Raw genomic sequence first — 23,200 nt, 5'->3', positions numbered from 1 at the left:
GTCGAGAAACTGCGTGACATTCTTGAGGTAGTGGTTGATTGTGGTGTCTTTGATCTCCATTACCCTAAGTTTCTTGACCCACCTGTAGACAGAGAAACAAAGAGACAGACAAACGGTCAGTCGGCAATCGTGAAACACTGTTTTGTCACACAAAAAAACGTGTGCAACTGGACTCACCTACGCATCCTCTCTGTGTTATTAAGGAACTCCAAGGTCTGGAGCTTGCCCCCTCCTTCGGCCATGTACGCAATCAATTTCTTGATTCGATAGACCTTGCTGGCAACGTTATCGCGCAGCTTCGGGGTGGGGTCCGGACCCTCTTGGTGCGCGCCGTATTGCTCCATCAGTTGATCTGGAAAGAGAAACAACAAAAAAGAGACAGGTTAACTCAAAGCACGCACAAAACAGCACGTAACTTTCAAGGGGCCACAGGGGCAAAGTCAAACTCACTCAAAATAGCGACATGGTCCGGGAACTGGGGGTGGCTCGGCTCTGCCGCCAGCTGGGAGGAGGAGGAACACGGAATTGCAGTGTCAGGCTGCACTGGAGAGGGCGGCGGCACATCGTCTTCCTCCTCATCCTCTTCACCGACCAGCAAGGAGGAGAGAACCTTCCTGGCAGCCTTCCTCTGCGTGCGCCGCTGCAGAATGCGGAAGCGCCGGGAAACTTCCTTGAGCGAGGTCATCAGAGTGTCCACCTGGGAGTTAACGTCGGCCACCTGTTTCCTAGCGAGGACACAAGCTCCATTACTGCAAACTGCCTCCTCCGGCTCCTCCTCCTCCGCAGAACACTCCGGGGAATGCCGTTCCTCCTCCACCAGGTCCAGGCTGGATGCCATGGGCACCTTCGGATCTGAGGCCCGCAGAGCAGCCAAATCGGCCAGGATGTGCATCCTTTTGCGCTTCGACATTAGCTCCCCACAAGCTGCCACCGTTAGCTCGGTGTGTGCCTTCAAGTGCCAGTCCAGCCGGACCGACTCCTTGTTACAGCCCAGGACAGGGCAACGTCCCTCCCGGACGCTGACCCTGCCGGACTGCAGCGCCAGGAGCAGCTTCCTCTCCTGCAGGTTTTTTACCTCATGGGTCACCCTGAGATGTTGGCTCAGCTGGCTGTATTCCCTTCTACAGATCGGGCAGCTTTCGACAGGCATGATGCAATGCGGATGAAGTCAACACGTGAAAATGGGTAGTGGGAATGAGGCCTTTCTGGTGGCCTCGGGCATTATAACCCTAGGGAGCGAGGGATGTGCCTGACGTTTGTGGACTGCGTGCAATTTCCTTGTCGTTTGTGGCCTACTAACCTCCGAAATTTCTAGACTACGCGCAATTTCCTTGTCCAGTAATGTCGGTGGTGAGTAGGCCACAAACGACAACGCGCAATTTCCTTGTCGTTTGTGGCCTACTCACCTCCGACATTTGTGGACTACGCGCAATTTCCTCGTCGTTTCTGGCCTACTCACCTCCGACATTTGTGGACTACACGCAATTTCCTCCTCGATTGTGGCCTACTCACCTCTGACATTTGTGGACTACCCACGTGCAATCGGAAAGAAAGTTCATTGAAATGAATGGGCTTCCATTGAGTAGGCCACAAATAGTATTAATGGGAATAAACTGCATGTGGGCTCGTCACAGTAAGACCCCAGAAGACCCCAGGGTTGCAAAAACTAACACGTCGGTGCGACTCAGTCCCCCCGTCGACATGGGTAAATCTCGGGCGCATGCGACCAAAGCACAACATGCAATACCTCAAAGAGCTTCCCATTCACACTTAGTCATTTTACCATTTCAGATCATTATTCAAGAGTCCGTTCAATGACCTCTTGACCTTTAAGGCATTCACAACTGCACGGGACATTGTCTGTCGCATGTCGGGACAGTGACGCTACACATATGTAGAGTTTGGGCCGAAAGAATACTGTGTAGCCACGCGGGGAGCCTCCCACGTGCAATCAAACAGAGTGACCATTGAAATGAATGGGCTTCTGTTGAATAGTCCACAAAAAGAGCAATGTAAATAAATTGCTCGTGGGTTCTTCGTAGGAATGTCGTACGAATGCGATTTTTTCGCTCACTGACTACACCAGTGGCGCCCGATGATGTTTAATTAACAAAGTTCGGGAGGAGCCGTAGCATATAATCAGCCGGCTGGTCCACAATCAGCAATCACTGCACATACACAATTAGCCATAGCGAGCTCGCTCATAAATAGAGAATCCATCTTACCTGCTCGATCTCCTAAGATTAAGCATCAACGCGATGTCTGAGACCCCCGTCATCGACGACAATCTGTTAGCGCCGCCGAGCGCTCATCAGTCCAGCTCAGGATCGGATATATCGAGCGATTCTCCGGCTTCATCACGAGGCCGCCCGCTCCGCCGTTCTACACCTCGGAAGGCTAAGCCCAGAGGTGGCACATCGTCTCCTGGCTCAAAGAGACGTCCACCTGCTTCCCCGGCTTCTTCCTACACCTCCGCTCACAACGCGATCCCCGCCATACAGAAATGGACCGTCCAGGGCTTACGACTAGCTCTGTCCAACGCGGACGTCCACTTCCACAGGCGGATGACCAAGGCGGAGCTTTACGGCCTCTACGCCTCTTCCCTGGCGGACACCGCCTCACCGAAGGGCGCTACGGGGGGTTCCGCCACCAAGCCGGGCACGGCTCGCGGTTCTCCGTATTCCCGACCCGGGCAATCCACCTCCGCAGCTAGTCGCGGCCGCCCGCGGGGAAGCCGGAACAGAAGGGCTTCCGCGAGCGCAGGTATCGCCACGGACCCACCGGTCCCTCTCGCCGTTGGCCAGCTTCGGCCTCCTGCAAACACCCCGCCAGCAGTAGCGGGCCGCCTTCGAAGCATTGGCTCACCAGCACCTGGAGCTCCGGTGCTTTACCACCCATTTCCTGCCCCTGGCTCTTGGCCCACGGCGCCTGCGTCGACCACTAGCGCGAGGCTGCCTCAGCTAGCGATGCAGGCGCCGGGTCCTAGCCATTTCCCAACCCCCTCGGTAGCCGCCGCTAGCGCGAGGCTGCCTCAGCTAGCGATGCAGGCGCCGGTTCCTAGCCATTTCCCAGCCACCCTGGTAGCCGCTGCTAGCGCGAGCATGACTCCGCTAGCCGCTCAGGCGGCCGCCATTCCCCCCCTTCTCTCTCTTCCGCAGGCTCGATCGAGCTTCTCATTGGCCTCGGCGACAGCTATGCCAGTGCCAATCAACGCACCAGCCCTGGAACCGCCTCCAGTTTCGGGGAACATAAGAACGCAGATCTTGACAGGTGCGGACACAGACCTTTATCTTCTCCTCTCACCATTATCACCCCCGTCAACAGAGCGGCAGATCACTTACGGTGATCTATCGCTCACATTTAAAAATCAGTCACCCAACCACACCCGCACACTGTCTTTCCCCGAATTTACCGTTCCTTTTTCCCGTTTCACTGACGTGATCTGCACTGCGTTCCCCCATAGGAGACGCGAGCTGGGCGATTACCTCGCCATCGTGGCAGAGCTCGCTCTCTCCTACGGGGGCGCGCATTTTTACACTTACCACAAACTTTTTTCCGCCAAATGTGCCATTCGTGTGGCTCAGTGGAACCAGTGCCCCTACTGGGGCGCACTGGACACTGAGCTGCATAACAGGGTTTTCTTAGGCGTTCGCAATATTTCCTGCGCGGTATGTCGCTCAGTAGCGCATCCTACAATCGGCTGTCCCCTAGTCACTCCCTCTCTTCCCTCATGCCCAGTTACGCCTCCCAAATCCACTTCCTCTGTTCCGCGCCTGCCAAACCGCCCAGCCAACCAAGCTCACGGGCAACCCAGCAGTCTGGAGGCATGCAGGAGTTTCAATTCTGGCAGATGTGCCAAGCAGCGTTGTCGCTTCCTGCACGTGTGCCTTTTTTGCAGCGGTGCACACGCTCGCATTGTATGCCCGATGTCCCAAATGCAAAATAAAAATCTAAAAAATTACCTCTCGACTCCCGTGAACGTTTCTTGTCTGTCTTTCGAGTTGTCTTCGCACCCCGACATTCAGTTCACGGACTACCTTCTGACCGGTCTCTCGAACGGCTTCGACCCCGGCGTCATCAGTCTTCCATCACGCAGCTTAATTTGCCCCAACCTTCAGTCCGCGCTTTCCGAACCAGAGTCAGTTCAATCTCCTTATTAAAAAGGAGATTGACGCAAAATTCATTATCGGCCCTTTCGAAGCTCCCCCGTTTTCCGTATTTCGCATCAGCCCCATGGGCGTAGCAACGCGTAAATTCTCTGGAAAAAAGCGCCTCATTTTCGATCACTCGTCACCGCACGGCTCGGCCTTTCCAAGCATCAACAGCCTCATTCCAATTGAGGAATTTTCGCTGCACTATCACAACATCGATCAAGCCATTACTTTAATAAAACATGCAGGTCGTGGAGCTTGGCTAGCCAAAGTCGACATTACATCCGCATTTAAAGTCATGCCCATCCACCCAGACTTCTGGCACCTTTTCGGCATTCAATGGCGCAATAAATTTTACTTTTCTGTCCGCCTTACTTTCGGCTGCAGAAGCAGCCCCAAAATCTTCGACATGTTGTCAGAGGCAATCTGCTGGATTCTCTCTAACAATTATGCAATTCCCTACCTAATCCACCTACTAGACGATTTTTTAATCATCTCGTCTCCCGACTCGTTTCCAGCTGCGCATCTAGCAAAAGTCCAACAGGTTTTTGAAAAACTCGGCGTCCCCCTTGCCCCAGACAAAACTTCAGGACCGAGCACTTCCATCGAATTTCTCGGAATAAAATTAGACTCTCTTAAATTCCAGGCTTCACTGCCAAAAGAGAAAATCGACAGAACAATCGTCATCGCTTCCTCGCTGTTAGCTAATCCCCGCTGCTCCAAACGCGAGCTCCTGTCCGTTCTCGGCCATCTGAATTTCGCGATGAGAATAATCCCGCAAGGTCGCCCGTTCGTTTCACACCTCCTCTCTCTCGCGTCCACCGCGCACGCTTTAGAGGACATGTTATCCATATCCAGCCCCTGCCTTGACGAGCTGAGCTTATGGATACAATTTCTCAAGCAATGGAATGGCTTGTCATTTTTCTACAGTGACATGTCCTCCTCCCCCGTCGATATTCACCTTTTCACTGACGCCGCCCCTTCTGTAGGTTTCGGAGGCTTTTACCAGGGTCGTTGGTTTGCATCCTCTTGGCCCCCCCAGCTCTTAGAGATTCCGCAGGCCTTAGCATCCTCTGCACTTTTCGAGCTGTATCCACTGGTCGTCGCAGCATCCCTATGGGGGAAAGAGTGGTCGGCTTCCAGTATTATCGTACATTGCGATAACGAGGCCACGGTTCATTGCATTAACAAAGGCCGCTCTCACTCCCCCGCTTTAATGCCGTTCCTCAGACGCCTCATATGGATCTCAGCCTGTGACCAGTTCATTCTAACTGCCAAACACATTCCCGGAGCAAAAATCAGATTGCTGATGCCCTTTCTCGTTTCGCTTTCCAGAAATTCAGGCAGCTGGCGCCCGAAGCAGACCCCTTGCCAACACCGATACCTCCCTATTCGGAGCTGATATTCCTGTAAACCACCCACTAAAAACCCTCCTCGATGCATCTCGAAACTCCATCATCCAAGCCGTCTCCCTTAGGACCCTCCAATCTTATCTCACTGCATGGAAAAGCTTCAAGGCGTTTCACCACGCGTTCAACATTCCCTTTCCCTCATTTTCCGTAATCTCCATCACCTCCTTCATCTCCTTCCTAAACTTGTCAAAAAACCTCCAAGCAAGCTCAATTAAAGGTTACATGAGTGGGGTCCAGTTCTTCCACAAGCTCATATTCAACTCTCCATCCGCAGCAATAGCCAGCTCCCAAACATCTATGCTCATCAAGGGCATTCAAAGAACCCAGCCTGCTCGCCCAGACGCCAGGCAACCTATAACCCTGGATATACTGACCAGATGCATTTCCACCCTCCGTAAAGGATATCACTCCAAGCACGTCGATCGCACGCTCGACTCCATGTTTATCCTAGCCTTTTTCGGCTTTCTAAGATGTTCTGAAATTTCCACCACGTCCATCTTCAACCCCGTAGTACATCCAACGTTATCCGACCTATCAGTAATCGATTCAGAGACGATCTCATTCTTAATTAAACAAAGCAAGACGGACCAAACCAGAAGGGGACATTTCATCTACATCTTCAACCTCCAGTCACCGATTCAGCCTTATCAGACCCTTCTAGCCTACCTTCAATTCAGGAAATCTCAGACCAAAACCACATCAGACCCTCTCTTCGTGGACGAATCTAACCGCCCAGCCACACGCTTCTGGTTCCAAAAACACCTCAAAGCCGTATTGCTCTTGTCTGGCATTCCCGCAGACCACTTTTCCGGCCACTCCTTCCGCATAGGCGCAGCAACTACAGCCGCCCAAAAAGGCCTATCGCAGTCTCAAATCCAAGCACTAGGGCGCTGGACGTCGGAAGCTTTTAAGAGCTACATCAGGTCAGATCTCTCAATCATCAGGGAAGCCCATCGAACCCTCATTTCCCGAATCATCTAAGAATCCATCCTTCACCCACATGGGCTCGAACCTCCACTATTCAGCCTTCATCTCCCTAGCGGGAGATCTCACTGTCACTGCAACCGCCTCAGCAATCACCAGGGATTCAGACCCAGCCTGCAGGGGCCATCGCCCAAGTCACAGGCCGTGCCACAGCAGACTCTTCAGCAGAAGCCTCCATCCAAGACGTCGAAGCCAGCGTCGCCGCAGCGATCTCCTCCGCAGAGGCCAGTGCTTCCGTCTAAGATGTCGAAGCCAGCGTCGCCGCAGCGATCGCCTCCGCAGAGGCCAGTGCTTCCATCTAAGACGTCGAAGCCTGCGTCGCCGCAGCGATCGCCTCCGCAGAGGCCAGTGCTTCCATCCAAGTCATCGAAGCCAGCGTCGCCGCAGCGATCGCCTCCGCAAGAGGCCAGTGCTTCCATCCAAATCATCGAAGCCAGCGTCGCCGCAGCGATCGCCTCCGCAGAGGCCAGTGCTTCCATCCAAGTCATCGAAGCCAGCGTCGCCGCAGCGATCGCCTCCGCAGAGGCCAGTGCTTCCGTCTGAGATGTCGAAGCCAGCGTCGCCGCAGCGATCGCCTCCGCAGAGGCCAGTGCTTCCATCTAAGACGTCGAAGCCAGCGTCGCCGCAGCGATCGCCTCCGCAGAGGCCAGTGCTTCCATCCAAGTCATCGAAGCCAGCGTCGCCGCAGCGATCGCCTCAGCGAAGGCCAGTGCTTCCATCCAAGCCATCGAAGCCAGCGTCGCCGCAGCGATCGCCTTCGCAGAGGCCAGTGCTTCCATCTCGTGTTGTGCCATCTACAACTTTCTAAGGATCAAGCACAACAGCAGCTCTCTCCCCAGCAGGAACCTCCATCAGGTGCTCTACTTCAGCAGGATCCATCCTTCAGTAGCCCCCTCCCAGTATCAGTCCTCATCCAGGGACACCCACGAAGAAGGGTTAATTTTAGATAATCTCTGAATTCCTAGATTTACACCCTCTACGGGCACTAAATCTACTTCCAGCCGCTCATGGGTTTCAACTTCTCACCACTCCAGCAGGCATCCTCTCTCCATATCAGTCTCAACCATCCTTGGAGGAACCCCTGCCCCAGTCTTGCCTCATCTCAAACCACACCGTCTAAGGAGCCACCATCCTCTTGTCCTTACCCGAACGCAGTCCACGCCTCCATACTGTCCAGCACCGCGTTTTGGGGGGGTATGCGTACTCCGGCGGCTGTCCAACTTCTTGCTTTATGGGGGGTGTGCTCTGGGCTCAAACCGGTTCCGAGCTCGGCGCACTCACCCTGACCAAGGTGTAGTGTTTCGGGTTCGGATAGATCTGGCGAGCTCGGAGCCCGCTTCCCGGACAGCACGCCAAATACGCATAACCTTCATAACCAAGCTCTTGCTTTATTATCCCTATCAACATCGCTGTTATCTGCGCAGGTGAACTCGTGAAATGATGTTTAATTAACAAAGTTCGGGAGGAGCCGTAGCATATAATCAGCCGGCTGGTCCACAATCAGCAATCACTGCACATACACAATTAGCCATAGCGAGCTCGCTCATAAATAGAAAATCCATCTTACCTGCTCGATCTCCTAAGATTAAGCATCCCTCCTCCACCCCGGCTCCTCTCCCAAACTCACTTTTCTTTTGCAAGAGCCCCGGGGGGTGTGCTCTGGGCTCAAACCGGTTCCGAGCTCGGCGCACTCACCCTGACCAAGGTGTAGTGTTTCGGGTTCGGATAGATCTGGCGAGCTCGGAGCCCGCTTCCCGGACAGCACGCCAAATACGCATAACCTTCATAACCAAGCTCTTGCTTTATTATCCCTATCAACATCGCTGTTATCTGCGCAGGTGAACTCGTGAAACAACATATCGAGAGCACATGCGCCTGCGCGGTTTAGCCTGCGCGTACATGGTAGGGTTAAGATTAGGGTTTGCAACTTGGTACGGGGATGCACCAAATGCGCGCGCATTCGACATGCGGACGATACCGGGACGCAAGACGAAAGGTCCGCATTACAGAACCAAGCGACCTTACGGAGCGGCACGGGAGAAGGCCCGTGTCGCATTTATCCCAGTACGCGTTCGCGGACATGTCGTATTTCTGTGGCCTTTACGACCTCTAAACGTTGTCGCAGGATAACACCATCGCAGGGGCTTCCGTCAGGGCCGCCGATGACAGACATACTCGAAAATCAATGCGATCGAAGCATGTCCGCGAAGCCGCTACTCCAACACATGCCCGTAAATTGCAGGCGGGCTTTTCGCAGAAAGGTTCCGCCACCCCTCAAACCGCAACCCATGACTCGTCAGGACCCCCCGATCCACATATCCACAATGCATGCAGAAAATGCAAAGAGAATGCGATTGAGACAAAAGCACTCGAAATGCTCATCACAGTCATCTCGTGCACTTGCTCACCAAGACCATCTCGTTCGGATTCGAGATAGGGGTGTCAAAGACATGCAGATAACGTAGGAAGATGGATATTGACGTGTTAGACATTCCCATTGTCCCGTGTGACATGCAAAAAGATCGGAGCGATCGGACGTACCCATGCGACGTACGCCAAACAACTATTGCGCCCGGCAAATGATTAACAAGGTCTGCATGGCGCATGCACCTTAAATGCGGTCGCAACTAAACCAAACTCGGTACGCCTCGCGTGGGGAATGCGACGGGACACATGCGTCAAGCTTGGCTCGACAGCACGTAGCGGACCCCCGCGGAAGCCATCCCACTTTCTCATTAAACCAAGTCATTTCCTACTACCAGCTCGTGGGCCTCGTACAAATGCGGTCGCAACTTCGCCGAACTTTGTCCATCGCATGTCGGCACAGTGACGGTACGCATACGTGGAGCTCGGACCGACATCGAATAGCAGAGGCGCACGGGGAGCCTCCCACGTGCAATCAAACAGAGTGGCCATTGAAATGAATGGGCTTCCATTGAATAGGCCACAAAAAGGATTAATGGGAATAAACTGCATCTGGGATCGTTGCTGTAAGACCCCAGAAAACCCCAGGGTTCCGAAAAGCACACGTCGAGCCGACTAGGTCCCCCCATTGGCATATGGAAATATCGGGCGTGTGCGATCGAAGCTCAACATGCAACACCTCAAAGAGTTTCCCATTCACACTTAGTCATTTTACCAACTCAGATCATTATTCAAGAGTCCGTTCACTGACATCTTGACCTTTAACGCATACGCTAGTGCACAGGACATTTTCTGCTGCATGTCGGGACAGTGACGGTACACATATGTCGAGTTTGGGCCGAAAGAATACTGCGTAGCCACGCGGGGAGCCTCCCACGTGCAATCGGAAAGAGTTTCCATTGAAATGAATGGGCTTCCATTTGAGTAGGCCACAAATAGGATTAATGGGAATAAACTGCATGTGGGCTCATCCCAGTAAGACCCCAGGGTCCCGACAAAGCACACGTCGAGGCGACTATGTCCCCCCATTGGCATACGTAAATCTCGGGCGTGTGTGATCGAAGCTCAACATGCAACACCTCAAAGAGTTTCCCATTCATATCCAACAGTCCTCATTGACTTTGCATTGGAACCAAGAGTCTGCAAGGAGATACGTTTTTGGACGTTCTTATATTGTCAGAGCAAATCTTTTCCTTGAGGCACGCGATGCATGTGTGTCGTGTCACAATCATAGATGAGCGAGCGTGCTGCTCAGCACGGAAACCATCCCATTCCCCCATTAAAGTTATTCATCTTCCATACCAGGTCCGTGGTCAAGTGTGCATTTCTTGCGCGTTTGGACCCAAAACCACACCACATTTCGTCCGTTGTGTGTTGCGACCACAGCGGTGCTCGTGTGTCGAGCTTGGGGCGACAGGGCCACGTCTTGCCAATCTTGGTCACCCACCCAACGCTCACATCTCATAGTTCGTACGATACGAAATTCAGAACCACAGGACCAAGCGCTTTCACGTTGGCGACGAGTTGTCTTGACGGCTCTAAGGTTAAAACGTGGTCAGTGCTGGAGCTTAGTGGGTCAGTGGGCGTGATAGTGCCTGCAAGGGCAAGTCATATGTGGTCAAAGGGCACAATAGTTGGTTTGTGGGTGAGGGTGCAGTGCTTAATGGGCCATCGGGCTCAATAGTGCTTTCGTGGGCAACACTTATGTGGTCAGGGGGCACAATAGTTGGTTTGTGGGTGAGGGTGCAGTCCCAGCTGGCATTTTAACGTAGAGTCAGCGTTGAATCAACGTCAGGTGTCAGTGTTGGATAACCGTTGGATTTTGTTTAGATTTTGCAAATCTAATCAACGTTGAAATGGCAACGTCATTCCAACGACACGTTTTTCAACATAGGTGAATTTGCCAACATTGAATCAATATTGATTTTAGTTTAGATTTTGCAAATCCAATCAACGTTGAAATTTCAACGTCACTAAAGTCCTGCTTTTCAACAGTATTTTTTGTTAAACTGTTTTCACTTAAGTATTGATGTGTGCCACAGCACGAACAAACACTTGAAATGGATATTTAAACACTAAGTTTGTGGACATGCAGAGTCAGCTAGGAAGAAGCCACTTGGTAAAAGCAAGACCAGGAAGAAGATTGATAAAGACATTTCACTGATGAAGAAACATGCTTTATTACAGAGTGTGCCAACTTTCACACAAACACGTGTCGAACTTGAACGGCCCAAACATTGGGCCACATTGAACACAGCTGGTTATCTCTCCTTTTTTCTGCCACCGCCACCCATCCTCTCTGGTGCATATTTTAAATATTTGGCCATGTGTTCATTTATTTTTGTAGTAGTTGTTTCAAATGAGCTGAACACAGTGTCTGATGAGAAAAAAAAGAAGTTCAGTATTAGCAAACGCTAACCTCTCAAATATTTTGCAAATATCAACTTGTGGCATTGCCAATGTTTCAACTATATAAATTAGTATTTATCAACATGCAAGGTCATTGATAATCATGTGCTTGGTTGTGCAACAAAAGGCAGTTGGTAGAGCCCAGAATGGAGTATTATATATAATATTAGAGTATGCTCTGTAGAGTCCTCCAACTAAAATTATTTCTTAGAATATAGTAAGCAGAATAATAATTCATATGTTACTTCAAACATTGTTACAAAACTATGTTAAAGCAAACTCACCACAGATGATCTTGTAAAGACGTGTCTTCATAAAGGACACCTTCCCACTCCTTCCTCTGAGGCTCATTACAGCCATCATTTTATTTGTCATAGTTCTGCCATGGTAAAACAGATTTATATCAGAGTATTGTATTGCAATTCATTATGAATTTTCATTATGAAAATGTAGCGCATGACAGTATATGACAGGGAACATCACTATGGGGTGTAACGGTTCACGGTTCAAAACGATACACTTGTCACAGTGTGGTACGTTTTCGATACAGCAAAAAGAAAGAAATGCCAGAGAAATTTCCTTGTTAGTTTTAATAAAATAAAAAACATCATGAAGTATGATATTTTTTACTTTGAGCAATTCTAGAGCTATAATTGACTCTTAGAAGCATATAAAACAAAACAGCTCCTTGTAAAAAATGAAATGTTGTATTTTGTACTTATAAACAAAGGTTTATTTTAGTAAAGATTAACATTTGAGGGCAGCAATGTTATTCATAATGTAGAAATAAAACTGACGTAACGTCACTTGAAAGCATTGTAGCCTACTATTCCTGCCAAACTTCCAAAGTTACAGTTAGTTTTACTATACTAAATCCATGGCACAATGTTTCTGGTTTCCACGTCAGCGCTGTTTGATCGGTTAATAATGGAGAAATGTGACGGTTTCTCACTAGATCTCGCAGCGATGTTTTATTCCTTCAGTGGCGAATTCAAATGAGTGTGCTTTCTTTACTGGATCTCTTAGCGCTGTGTAGTACAAGATCGGCTCGCGCTGCTTTGGTCCAAACTGATAAACGGTCCGTCACGAGTAGCTCAGTATCGTTCCGCTTACATTACGTTTGCCAGTTGATGGTATGGTCGCGCCAGCGTCTCTTACATTACGAGCGAGCTCACGACGCGGTTATTTGAAATAACTGTTCGTTTTGAAAATGCGTACCTAACACCGAACCGAAAGCCTTGTACCGAACGGTCCAATACGTATACGCGTACCGTTACACCACAACTATAAACTAATGCAAAAACAGAACAATGTTACTTACGCAGCCATTGACTTCTTCACATGGGCTGCAGCATCAACCCCTCCTAACCTCTTCAGATGTTTACTCTGAAAAGGAACAACAAGAAATTAAAAATAACCAGAAAAAGTGTTCAGTAGAGTCCAGACTTAAAGGTGCTCTAAGTGATATCACACGTTTTTAGGCCAAAGCATTTTTTTCACATACAGCAAACATCTCCTCGCTATCCGCTAGCTGCCTGTGCCCTGAACACACTGTAAAAAACGCGGTCTCTGGAGACACCCCAGGCTCCACAAACGGCAACAAAAACAAACTGGTATTACCCGCACTGTCGCAACATGAAACATAACAAACAGTGTTCCAGCCAAAAACCGACAAGGATTCTCTGCTGTTGTCTCTTAATCAAAATGTGAAATGCCCCATGAAGCTGTACTTATTAGATCAGTTTGAGTGTTTGTCTTGCACCCAATCAGGGAGAGGCATAATAATATCTCTGCGAATCTTTAGCACTGAGCCCCATGTACATTAGAGTTGTGAAACCATGTTTCACTAGCCTGATACTCAGACCCCAATACCACCTGAGGGTTAAAACTTACCAGTTCTGCTCCCTCATTAACGTCCTCCAGGCGATCCTCTAAAGTATTGAGCTCTTCTTCAGTGTTTGCAGGATTTAATTCATATGCTGTTCCAGCAGAGGTGGCAACGTGAATTTTATCCTTGATTTCAACAAGGAGCTGAAGAACTCTCTTCTGAAATTCTAGCCAAAAAAGAAGCGACCGATTATTATTTTTATAATGTAGTGAGTACGCTCTACACCACAAAATCAGTTTTCATTTGCCCCCAAAAGAAAATAGCAAGAATGTGATATTACTAAATTTCTATTCAAAATATATCTATACTTAAAATAAGACACCTAAAAAAGTAACTTGTATTTACTAGACAATTTTCACAAAATAAATAGAAAAATCTGCTAGTGGAGCAATTTTTTGGCTTGTAAAAAAAAGAAAAGAAAGAAAAACATGTGTTACCATGTGCTCGTGTGAAAAATCAGGTTAGTTTGAAGAATCAGCAAAGTGTCATTGAACTGTTGAGTCTGATTCAACTAAAACTTTGGGGACAGCTAGGGACACTGGAAGACTCGTAATTATTCGTCAGCAAAATTAAGAGAATAACTTTACTTTTTTCAGACATCGGGAAGTCTTCCCTCCTCAATTTGTTTGACCCTGAGAAATGCCCACACCGTCTCTGAGAAAGGGATCTGGACAGACTCTCTTGGCCAGGCCTAGGGCTGAATGATCTGGTTTAAAAAAATAAAAAGCAGGTATTGCAAATGAAGTATATCTCTAAGTAGTGGGAATTATCATTTTGTCACAATTTTTATTTTTACAACAAAAATAATCAATAATAATAAGAACATATGACATTTGTTGAGGTCTGCGCCAAACGTTCTTACATCTGGAAGATGTGTAGTTCAGACTGCAGCTTTACAGTGCTTCATTTATAGTGAAAATATTGTACTTTTGATCATATTTAAATTAAATACCTCCGTCCATGAGTGGAAGAACCTGAGGAATGCCCACGTCGTGTCTGAGAAAGGGATCTGGACAGACTCTCTTGGCCAGGCCTAGGGCTGAATGATCTGGTTTAAAAAAATAAAAAGCAGGTATTGCAAATGAAGTATAATTCTAAGTAGTGGGAATTATCATTTTGTCACAATTTTTATTTTTACAACAAAAATAATCAATAATAATAAGAACATATGACATTTGTTGAGGTCTGTGCCAAACGTTCTTACATCTGGAAGATGTGTAGTTCAGACTGCAGCTTTACAGTGCTTCATTTATAGTGAAAATATTGTACTTTTGATCATATTTAAATTAAATACCTCCGTCCATGAGTGGAAGAACCTGAGGAATGCCCACGTCGTCTCTGAGAAAGGGATCTGGACAGACTCTCTTGGCCAGGCCTAGGGCTGAATGATCTGGTTTAAAAAAATAAAAAGCAGGTATTGCAAATGAAGTATAATTCTAAGTAGTGGGAATTATCATTTTGTCACAATTTTTATTTTTACAACAAAAATAATCAATAATAATGAGAACATATGACATTTGTTGAGGTCTGCGCCAAACGTTCTTACATCTGGAAGATGTGTAGTTCAGACTGCAGCTTTACAGTGCTTCATTTATAGTGAAAATATTGTACTTTTGATCATATTTAAATTAAATACCTCCGTCCATGAGTGGAAGAACCTGAGGAATGCCCACGTCGTGTCTGAGAAAGGGATCTGGACAGACTCTCTTGGCCAGGCCTAGGGCTGAATGATCTGGTTTAAAAAAATAAAAAGCAGGTATTGCAAATGAAGTATAATTCTAAGTAGTGGGAATTATCATTTTGTCACAATTTTTATTTTTACAACAAAAATAATCAATAATAATGAGAACATATGACATTTGTTGAGGTCTGTGCCAAACGTTCTTACATCTGGAAGATGTGTAGTTCAGACTGCAGCTTTACAGTGCTTCATTTATAGTGAAAATATTGTACTTTTGATCATATTTAAATTAAATACCTCCGTCCATGAGTGGAAGAACCTGAGGAATGCCCACGCCGTCTCTGAGAAAGGGATCTGGACAGACTCTCTTGGCCAGGCCTAGGGCTGAATGATCTGGTTTAAAAAAATAAAAAGCAGGTATTGCAAATGAAGTATAATTCTAAGTAGTGGGAATTATCATTTTGTCACAATTTTTATTTTTACAACAAAAATAATCAATAATAATAAGAACATATGACATTTGTTGAGGTCTGTGCCAAACGTTCTTACATCTGGAAGATGTGTAGTTCAGACTGCAGCTTTACAGTGCTTCATTTATAGTGAAAATATTGTACTTTTGATCATATTTAAATTAAATACCTCCGTCCATGAGTGGAAGAACCTGAGGAATGCCCACGTCGTCTCTGAGAAAGGGATCTGGACAGACTCTCTTGGCCAGGCCTAGGGCTGAATGATCTGGTTTAAAAAAATAAAAAGCAGGTATTGCAAATGAAGTATAATTCTAAGTAGTGGGAATTATCATTTTGTCACAATTTTTATTTTTACAACAAAAATAATCAATAATAATGAGAACATATGACATTTGTTGAGGTCTGCGCCAAACGTTCTTACATCTGGAAGATGTGTAGTTCAGACTGCAGCTTTACAGTGCTTCATTTATAGTGAAAATATTGTACTTTTGATCATATTTAAATTAAATACCTCCGTCCATGAGTGGAAGAACCTGAGGAATGCCCACGTCGTGTCTGAGAAAGGGATCTGGACAGACTCTCTTGGCCAGGCCTAGGGCTGAATGATCTGGTTTAAAAAAATAAACAGCAGGTATTGCAAATGAAGTATATCTCGAAGTAGTGGGAATTGTGTGTCGCAATTCTATTTTTACTGGGTCAGTACATCAAACATTTTCTTACATTTGGAAGTGCTAAAGCACTCAGTGCATCTGGTTCATCCAGTTTAATTGTGATGTCCATACCAAATAAAATCTAATATTAATAACAGTGCTTTGTTTATACTGGCAATATTGCACTTTTGATCATATTTAAATTAAATACCTTCGAACATTACAAAGAGACTCAGAGGCACTGCTGCTACCACTGTGTGCCAAGGATTGAGGTCTTGAGGGGATGTCCATTTGGGTTCTTTCTGTATTTTTAGACACTGGGAATGGTTAATATGTCAATAACCAAATACGTGTAAAGTAATTTTGAATTAGTCAACATAACAAACATTAACAGTTTAAATTAACATAAAAGACAATTGAAAATTATATTTTGTGGCATTCAATTCAAGTTGTAACCTTTCAGTTCTGGCATACTAATCTTCAAATATTCTATCCAATCAAAGACAAAATTGGTTTCACACAACCACCTACCAAACTGTGCATCTGTAATTTTGGGAGGAGTTGGAAGAACAAAGTCATCTGTAATAAGCAGTCATACATTTAAAAAAAAAACTTAACTAGTAACTGTAGTGACTAATTGGCCCGATACTGACATGTATTGTGATTAAAATGCTTCAATGATGTGTTCTGGATGTGCATACCTTTTGTTAGTCTTTTCTTGGCTTGATTCTCATTACTTGTATTTGCAGGATGCAGAATGAGGTGTCTTTTCATGGTGTTGGTAGTTGTGCCAGATTTACCAGACTGTGCACTGTTCATTTTGGGAGGAGTTGGAAGAACAAAGTCGTCTGTAATAAATAGTCAACAGTCAAAGTACTTTCAAAACTGTAGTGACTAATTGGCCCGATAATGACATAGCCACGGTGGTGATTAAAATGCTACAATGATGTGTTCTTAATGCGCACAACTTTTGTTATTCTTTTCTTGGCTTGATTCTCATTACTTGTATTTGCCAAATGTGGCTTCTTTTTGTTGTGTTAGTAGTTGTGCAAAATTTACCGAATAGTGTGACTTTGTGAGTTTGCAGTAAGAACCACTTCATCTCTACTATGATTCAAACATACTGAGCCCACCCCCATCTTCATATGACATGATTGTGTGACATGACCCACCACCAAGGTGTCACTGATCAATTTGACCACCGCAAAACAGATCAATTTGACCACCGCAAACTGAAAAACTTTACTGAATCTTTGTTCTGAGTGAGCAACAATCAGAGGGAGCTAAACGTGTTCACAAAGATTCTGTACAATTTTCAGCATGCAGTGGTCTATTTCACTGTTTTACACTAAATGTTCCTGCTACCAACCTGCACCTGACGACCACAGTAGCTGTGCACAAGGAGATCTTTTTGTTGGTTTACTCTAAAAATACAATGTTACAATGATGTAGCCATGTAGACATTGCCTTCAGTGCATTGGTTCCTGTAAATTAACACCTACCTTCACAAGGAATAAATGTTCGAATCTTCTTGGTAGCCTTTTCACCTAAAATTAGTAATAAGCATTCTGTAAGACAGTAATCATCTTGAAAACAATTAGGCATACCTGTGTTGACTGTCTTAGTTTGAATTGACATTAATTGAATTGAAAAAGGTTAGAAAACCCTACTCCAACCTCATTGTTGTGACCGAGGTATGAAAATAAGTGTGAAAACCTTTTTTTTTATTATTACATACCTGTACTCTTTATCATAAGACCTGGAGAAGATTCATTGACAGATGGTTCATCTTAAAAAAAGGAAAGTCAATAAATATTTGATAGACAATTACAAATGTAATATTCTACAACATTGAAAAAAAATTCTTACAAATGATCAAATTAGTAAAAGTGCACTACATACCAATTTGGTAGTCGGGATACTCTTTTTTTTTTGGCCGCCTCTTCGTTGGTAATTCCTCTTCTGAGCCACTTAATTCAGCAGTTGTAGTAAAATCACACTTCTCGCATTCATTCTTGTCATCTGAAAGTACATACTCATTTGTATGCATTTTTCCATTGATGTAAGTCTTAATATACAAATTTAACTGGGCAAAAATGCAGGTTTGGCTATTATAAAATACATGTCTATAAGCGGATATCATCTTGCATGCCAACAGTCAACGTTAAACAGGCTATTGAATGACAATATATTTTTTTAATTGCATGATACGATTTTGTGAGGAAGGGGCAGGACTAAATAAGCTTTTTGCTTCCTCCTCTCAAATATTTTTTGTTGTTGTTTTTTTCTGGATGAGACCATTTGTGTTGTGCTTCTGCTTTAGTTACTTTTAATTGTATGGCTATTTGTTGTTGTTTGAGATAAAACCAAACAATAAGTGTCTCACCAAATAAACAAGCAAAACTGACATTATAGCAGGCTAGAAATGACCAAACATACATAAGAGACAGAAAGATACACTTAAATGTTCACGTGAAAGAGAAAAAATAAGAAATGTCCATATGTATGTGTTGACGATTTTAAATTTGCCTTACGTTCATATACTGTATGACATAAGTCTTTGCCTTACAAAACACATACCTGACTGAATCTTAATTTTTATTAACGGGAATTTTGTCCATGACTCTTCTGGTTCTTTGCAGGCCTTCAACGCTCTCGCAGCTCCTTGTGTAGGCCACAATACACCATCATTCCTAACCCAACATGATGGTATCACTTCCTCCATCTCCATGGTCTCCTCTCTCCACACCGCTCTGGCCCACATTGTTCTGGTCTATAGAAAAAACAAATGAGACAAGTCCAAACAATGCTATCCAAAAGTTAAAGTTAATGACCATCATTTGTAACTAAAAAATTACATTAAAAGATGAACAGCTATTAGTGGACTCATCTTCTTCTGTCACTTATCCTAGGCTGATTAGTTCCTTTCACTGCCATGAAGCAATGGCATAAATACGTAGCCACTTTTGTATGGTACACAAACTGCCTTGTGCTTCAGTTTTTTCTCCTCAATCAGCTCTTGTTTTTTGTTCCCTCTTTCATCACGCAGTACAGCAATGTTAATCAGTTTTGAGTCGCATGGACTGGTGAAAAAACTGTCCAAAGTGTTGAGACTGTACACATCACACACACATGTCTTTTCTGGCCTTCTTTCCTTTACCAAGGCAAAGGCATGTCCCAAAAAAAAACAGGAGTCCTTCTTCTTAGTTGACACAAATCTCCCATGTGCTGCAGGTGAGAAAGGAATTTTTGCATTGTCCATTTCTGCTATCCTCTTCGATAGTTGTGCAATTGGGTTTTTTGCATTTCTGACACACTTTTTTAGTTTTTGAAGGTGGTTTTCAAACTGAAAGGCAGAGATGTCATTCAAAGAGGTTTCAAAGTGCCTTGCATCTTCAGCCAAGTGGATCAGGGCATGGACATTATAGGATGGAAAGATTGGGCTGTAGAGCTTGGTAGATGTTCTATAAAAATATACTAGAAGCTCTTCAGCGTAGCCAATGGATGACATCCGTGTAATGCCATTGGAGTCCAACAGTATGGACATGGCAACTGACAGTGTCAAAAAGTGATGGTAAAAATTGTCTTGCAGAATGCCTCTGAGAACAACCGGTCCAGTATAGAGTAAAAACTGCCTGAATTCCGTTGCTTTCCATCGGTCCAGATCAGTTAGACTTCGTGGCTGTCGGGCAAATTCTCTTGGCAGCTTTCCACTGAGGGACAAGAGTTTTGCTGAAATTTCTCTAATTTGCCTTGAGGACAGCCTACACTCTCTAGGTCCCTGTTTTAGAAAGTTCAGCAATCGTCTGACAACCCCTAGGCAGACAACATGCATGTAGTCTAGCACAAACGGTTGTATACACTGCAAGCCTGCAGCGATCAGGGGTGAGCAACCAGTTTGGTGGATGGGATATGCCTGTTTAATGAAGTCATCTTCTGTTCTTGCATCAATCTTCTCCTGCGACTGGTAGTTGAATACAACTCTGTGACTTACATAATGTCCTTCAATGGTGCACCGCTCACAGCTGCTGTAGGCATTGTGGGACTTGATGCATTTTAGGAATGCTCTCGCTGGGGCATCACAAATAAAAGCATTCACTTTTAAATTTAATGTTCCATTTTGGAACTCAATCCCATGTTGTTGGAGTCCCTTTAGTTCTGTTAAAAAACTAGACATGTAATCAGTAATGCTGTTTGGCTTTGCAGTTCCACAAAATAGTGCAACGATAAACGGCTCAAACTTTTTCACACTACAAAGAATGGGCCACATTTGTACATTGGATGATTTAAACAATGGCACACCATCTACACTGAAATTTAGTAGCATCTCATTTTCTGATGAAAAGAAATCGGGATACTGTGAGCACATTTTTAAAAGTCCCGTCTCCACACCGAAGTAGAGGAATTGGCCACCACATAGATCCCTGACTTCTATTTCAGCTGGAGTTCCTAAAAGGGTTCTGGCATCTTTTGGCAGCCGGTGGCCATGTTTACGTAACACCAAGAGCAGCTCATCAACCGATGTGCGCGTTGCCTTATTTTTTACAGCCCATTTTGCCAAATCACTTCTTAGATCACTTGATTCCTCCTCGGACAAAGTTCCAATTTCTGAATCACTTTCACCATCACTGTCTGGTGGGTGATGATCATCTCGATACTCGTCTTCTTCTGTATCAGACTGCTCTTGTGTCTGTATGTCTGCTGGACTATCAGCAAAAGAGAGGCCAGGATTCTCATTTTCATTTGAGGCACCTGGATTCTCATCTGAATCACTAGACTCCACCAATGCCCGTAATTGAGCATTTTGTCGTCTCCATTTTTTGTGATACATCTGGGAGTGAAAATATAAAACCTAAATATTTTTAAGCATAAATGTCTAAAGAAAATCATTTAAATTGAAATAAAAGTAATAAAACATTAAATCAAGCTGTGCTCATCATTATTTAAATAATATCTTCCACATCAACCTATATTTAAATTTTACAAAAATTTAAAAGATTTTAGTTTTATAAAAGTTACTTTCAGATTCCAATGGTTGGGTTTAGGGCTCGGGACAACTCACCTTTGAAGGAGACTTTACGGTTGTGTTCTTCCTAAAATATCTGTAAAAGATAAGGAAGAAGAATGAAATCTCAACATTATTTTATAAAGTTTGTGTATGAAAAGTGTGTCAATGTGCTACGTTCAACCAACAGAGACATCCCCAACACCAAAGCACCGGCACACACACACTCCCTAGCACTCAACGGCGGTTCGCGCTTAAACTAGTACACACACACATGGTTCGCGCTTAAACTACACGCACACACTCCCTAGCACTCAACGGCTGTTCGCGCTTAAACTAGTACACACACACGGTTCGCGCTTAAACTACACACACACACACACACACACGGTTCGCGCTTAAACTACACACACACACACTCCCTAGCACTCAACGGCGGTTCGCGCTTAAACTAGTCCACACACACACACACACACACACTCCCTAGCACTCAACGGCTGTTCGCGCTTAAACTAGTACACACACACGGTTCGCGCTTAAACTACACACACACACACACACACACACACGGTTCGCGCTTAAACTACACACACACACTCCCTAGCACTCAACGGCGGTTCGCGCTTAAACTAGTCCACACACACACACACACACACACTCCCTAGCACTCAACGGCGGTTCGCGCTTAAACTAGTCCACACACACACACACACACACACACACACACACACTCCCTAGCACTCAACGGCGGTTCGCGCTTAAACTAGTCCACACACACACACACACACACTCCCTAGCACTCAACGGCGGTTCGCGCTTAAACTAGTACACACACACATGGTTCGCGCTTAAACTACACGCACACACTCCCTAGCACTCAACGGCTGTTCGCGCTTAAACTAGTACACACACACACACACACACACACACACGGTTCGCGCTTAAACTACACACACACACTCCCTAGCACTCAACGGCGGTTCGCGCTTAAACTAGTACACACACACACACACACACACACACACACACACGGTTCGCGCTTAAACTACACACACACACTCCCTAGCACTCAACGGCGGTTCGCGCTTAAACTAGTCCACACACACACACACACGGTTAAACAAGTCTACCCGCTCCGTACACCGCGTTAAGCTAGCACACAACGGCAGTTCGCGGTTAAACATTAAAGTTAGTCTGCCCGTACACAGAACGGCGGTTCGCGGTTAAACGTCTGACCATACACAATATTAATTAACACAATACGTATTAATATGTGGCCAGAGTCAGGCACACTCAAAATGTATTTAGGAATTTTATAGTTATGAAATGTGACTTAACGTTTGAGCTTACCGCCAGATTCCGTCCAAACGGTCCAGTGTCAGAGAATCTTCTAGCCTTCGCGCATGCGCAATTGTCTGGAACCGTCAGAGCCAATAGAATAGTCACCGCCTTTAATTGTGTGATGGACAAGCGCCGTCCTCCAATCAAGTCCTTGTAATTAGTCTCAGTAAAAAAGGGCTTTGTTATGCTTTTATATTGTCAACAACAGTATGTGCCATATCTCATATAACAAAAAATAATTCACATGCCTCAACGAGAAGAACATAATAAAATAAAAAATAGATATTCATTATAAAAATTCCATAGGATTGCAATGCAATTTATACTTTAGGTCAGCACCATTCATTATATTTTTTCTTATTTATATTAAAAATGTTAAAAATTGCTTTACTATTTTTATATTTTGACATCACATCTACATACATTTTAATTTCAAGCACCATAAAAAGAGAGCTTGCATTTATGAATGTGAAATTTACATAGAAATAAAATAAAAATTTATAATAAAACCAAACTATTTTGAAGAGCGATCCTTTAATACAAAAAAAGAAACCCAAATCACATGTTTGTAAGATAAAGAAAATGTTTTTAAAATATGGGTATATGGGTATATTGGCAAGACCAAAAATTTGAAATTGTTTCAATGGAGCATTCACAGAAAGAGCATTTTAAATCAATGTCAATTTTAAATTTGTGTAGGAACACCTTTGTAGGATAAACTAACATTTTTTAGGTAATGACCAAACTTGAGTCCACTTTATATTATTAAAGAAATTGTTCCAGTA

General features: G+C 45.1%; 1 protein-coding gene across 1 annotated transcript; it reads right to left on the bottom strand.

Moving 5' to 3' along the window:
• Nucleotides 1–11,131: 11,131 nt before the first annotated feature.
• On the bottom strand, nucleotides 11,132–18,836 carry LOC306902939 (uncharacterized protein). The gene is made up of 17 exons (XM_079471864.1): nucleotides 18,650–18,836; nucleotides 17,972–18,091; nucleotides 17,808–17,858; nucleotides 17,572–17,616; nucleotides 16,771–16,917; nucleotides 16,281–16,386; nucleotides 15,931–16,026; nucleotides 15,589–15,684; nucleotides 15,247–15,342; nucleotides 14,905–15,000; nucleotides 14,563–14,658; nucleotides 14,221–14,316; nucleotides 13,856–13,974; nucleotides 13,274–13,434; nucleotides 12,702–12,766; nucleotides 11,665–11,759; nucleotides 11,132–11,348 (listed from the first exon to the last, which is right to left on the bottom strand). The coding sequence occupies exons 1-17, from the start codon at nucleotides 18,831–18,833 to the stop codon at nucleotides 11,233–11,235; spliced, it is 1,785 nt and encodes a 594-aa protein (XP_079327990.1). The 5' UTR covers nucleotides 18,834–18,836; the 3' UTR covers nucleotides 11,132–11,232.
• Nucleotides 18,837–23,200: the final 4,364 nt, after the last annotated feature.

Source organism: Barbatula barbatula, assembly GCF_947034865.1.
Source record: "Barbatula barbatula genome assembly, chromosome: 13".
NCBI classification, from domain to species: domain Eukaryota; kingdom Metazoa; phylum Chordata; class Actinopteri; order Cypriniformes; family Nemacheilidae; genus Barbatula; species Barbatula barbatula.
The sequence above is the reverse complement of the archived record's forward strand: the minus strand, read 5'-3'. Positions and strand labels throughout refer to the sequence as shown.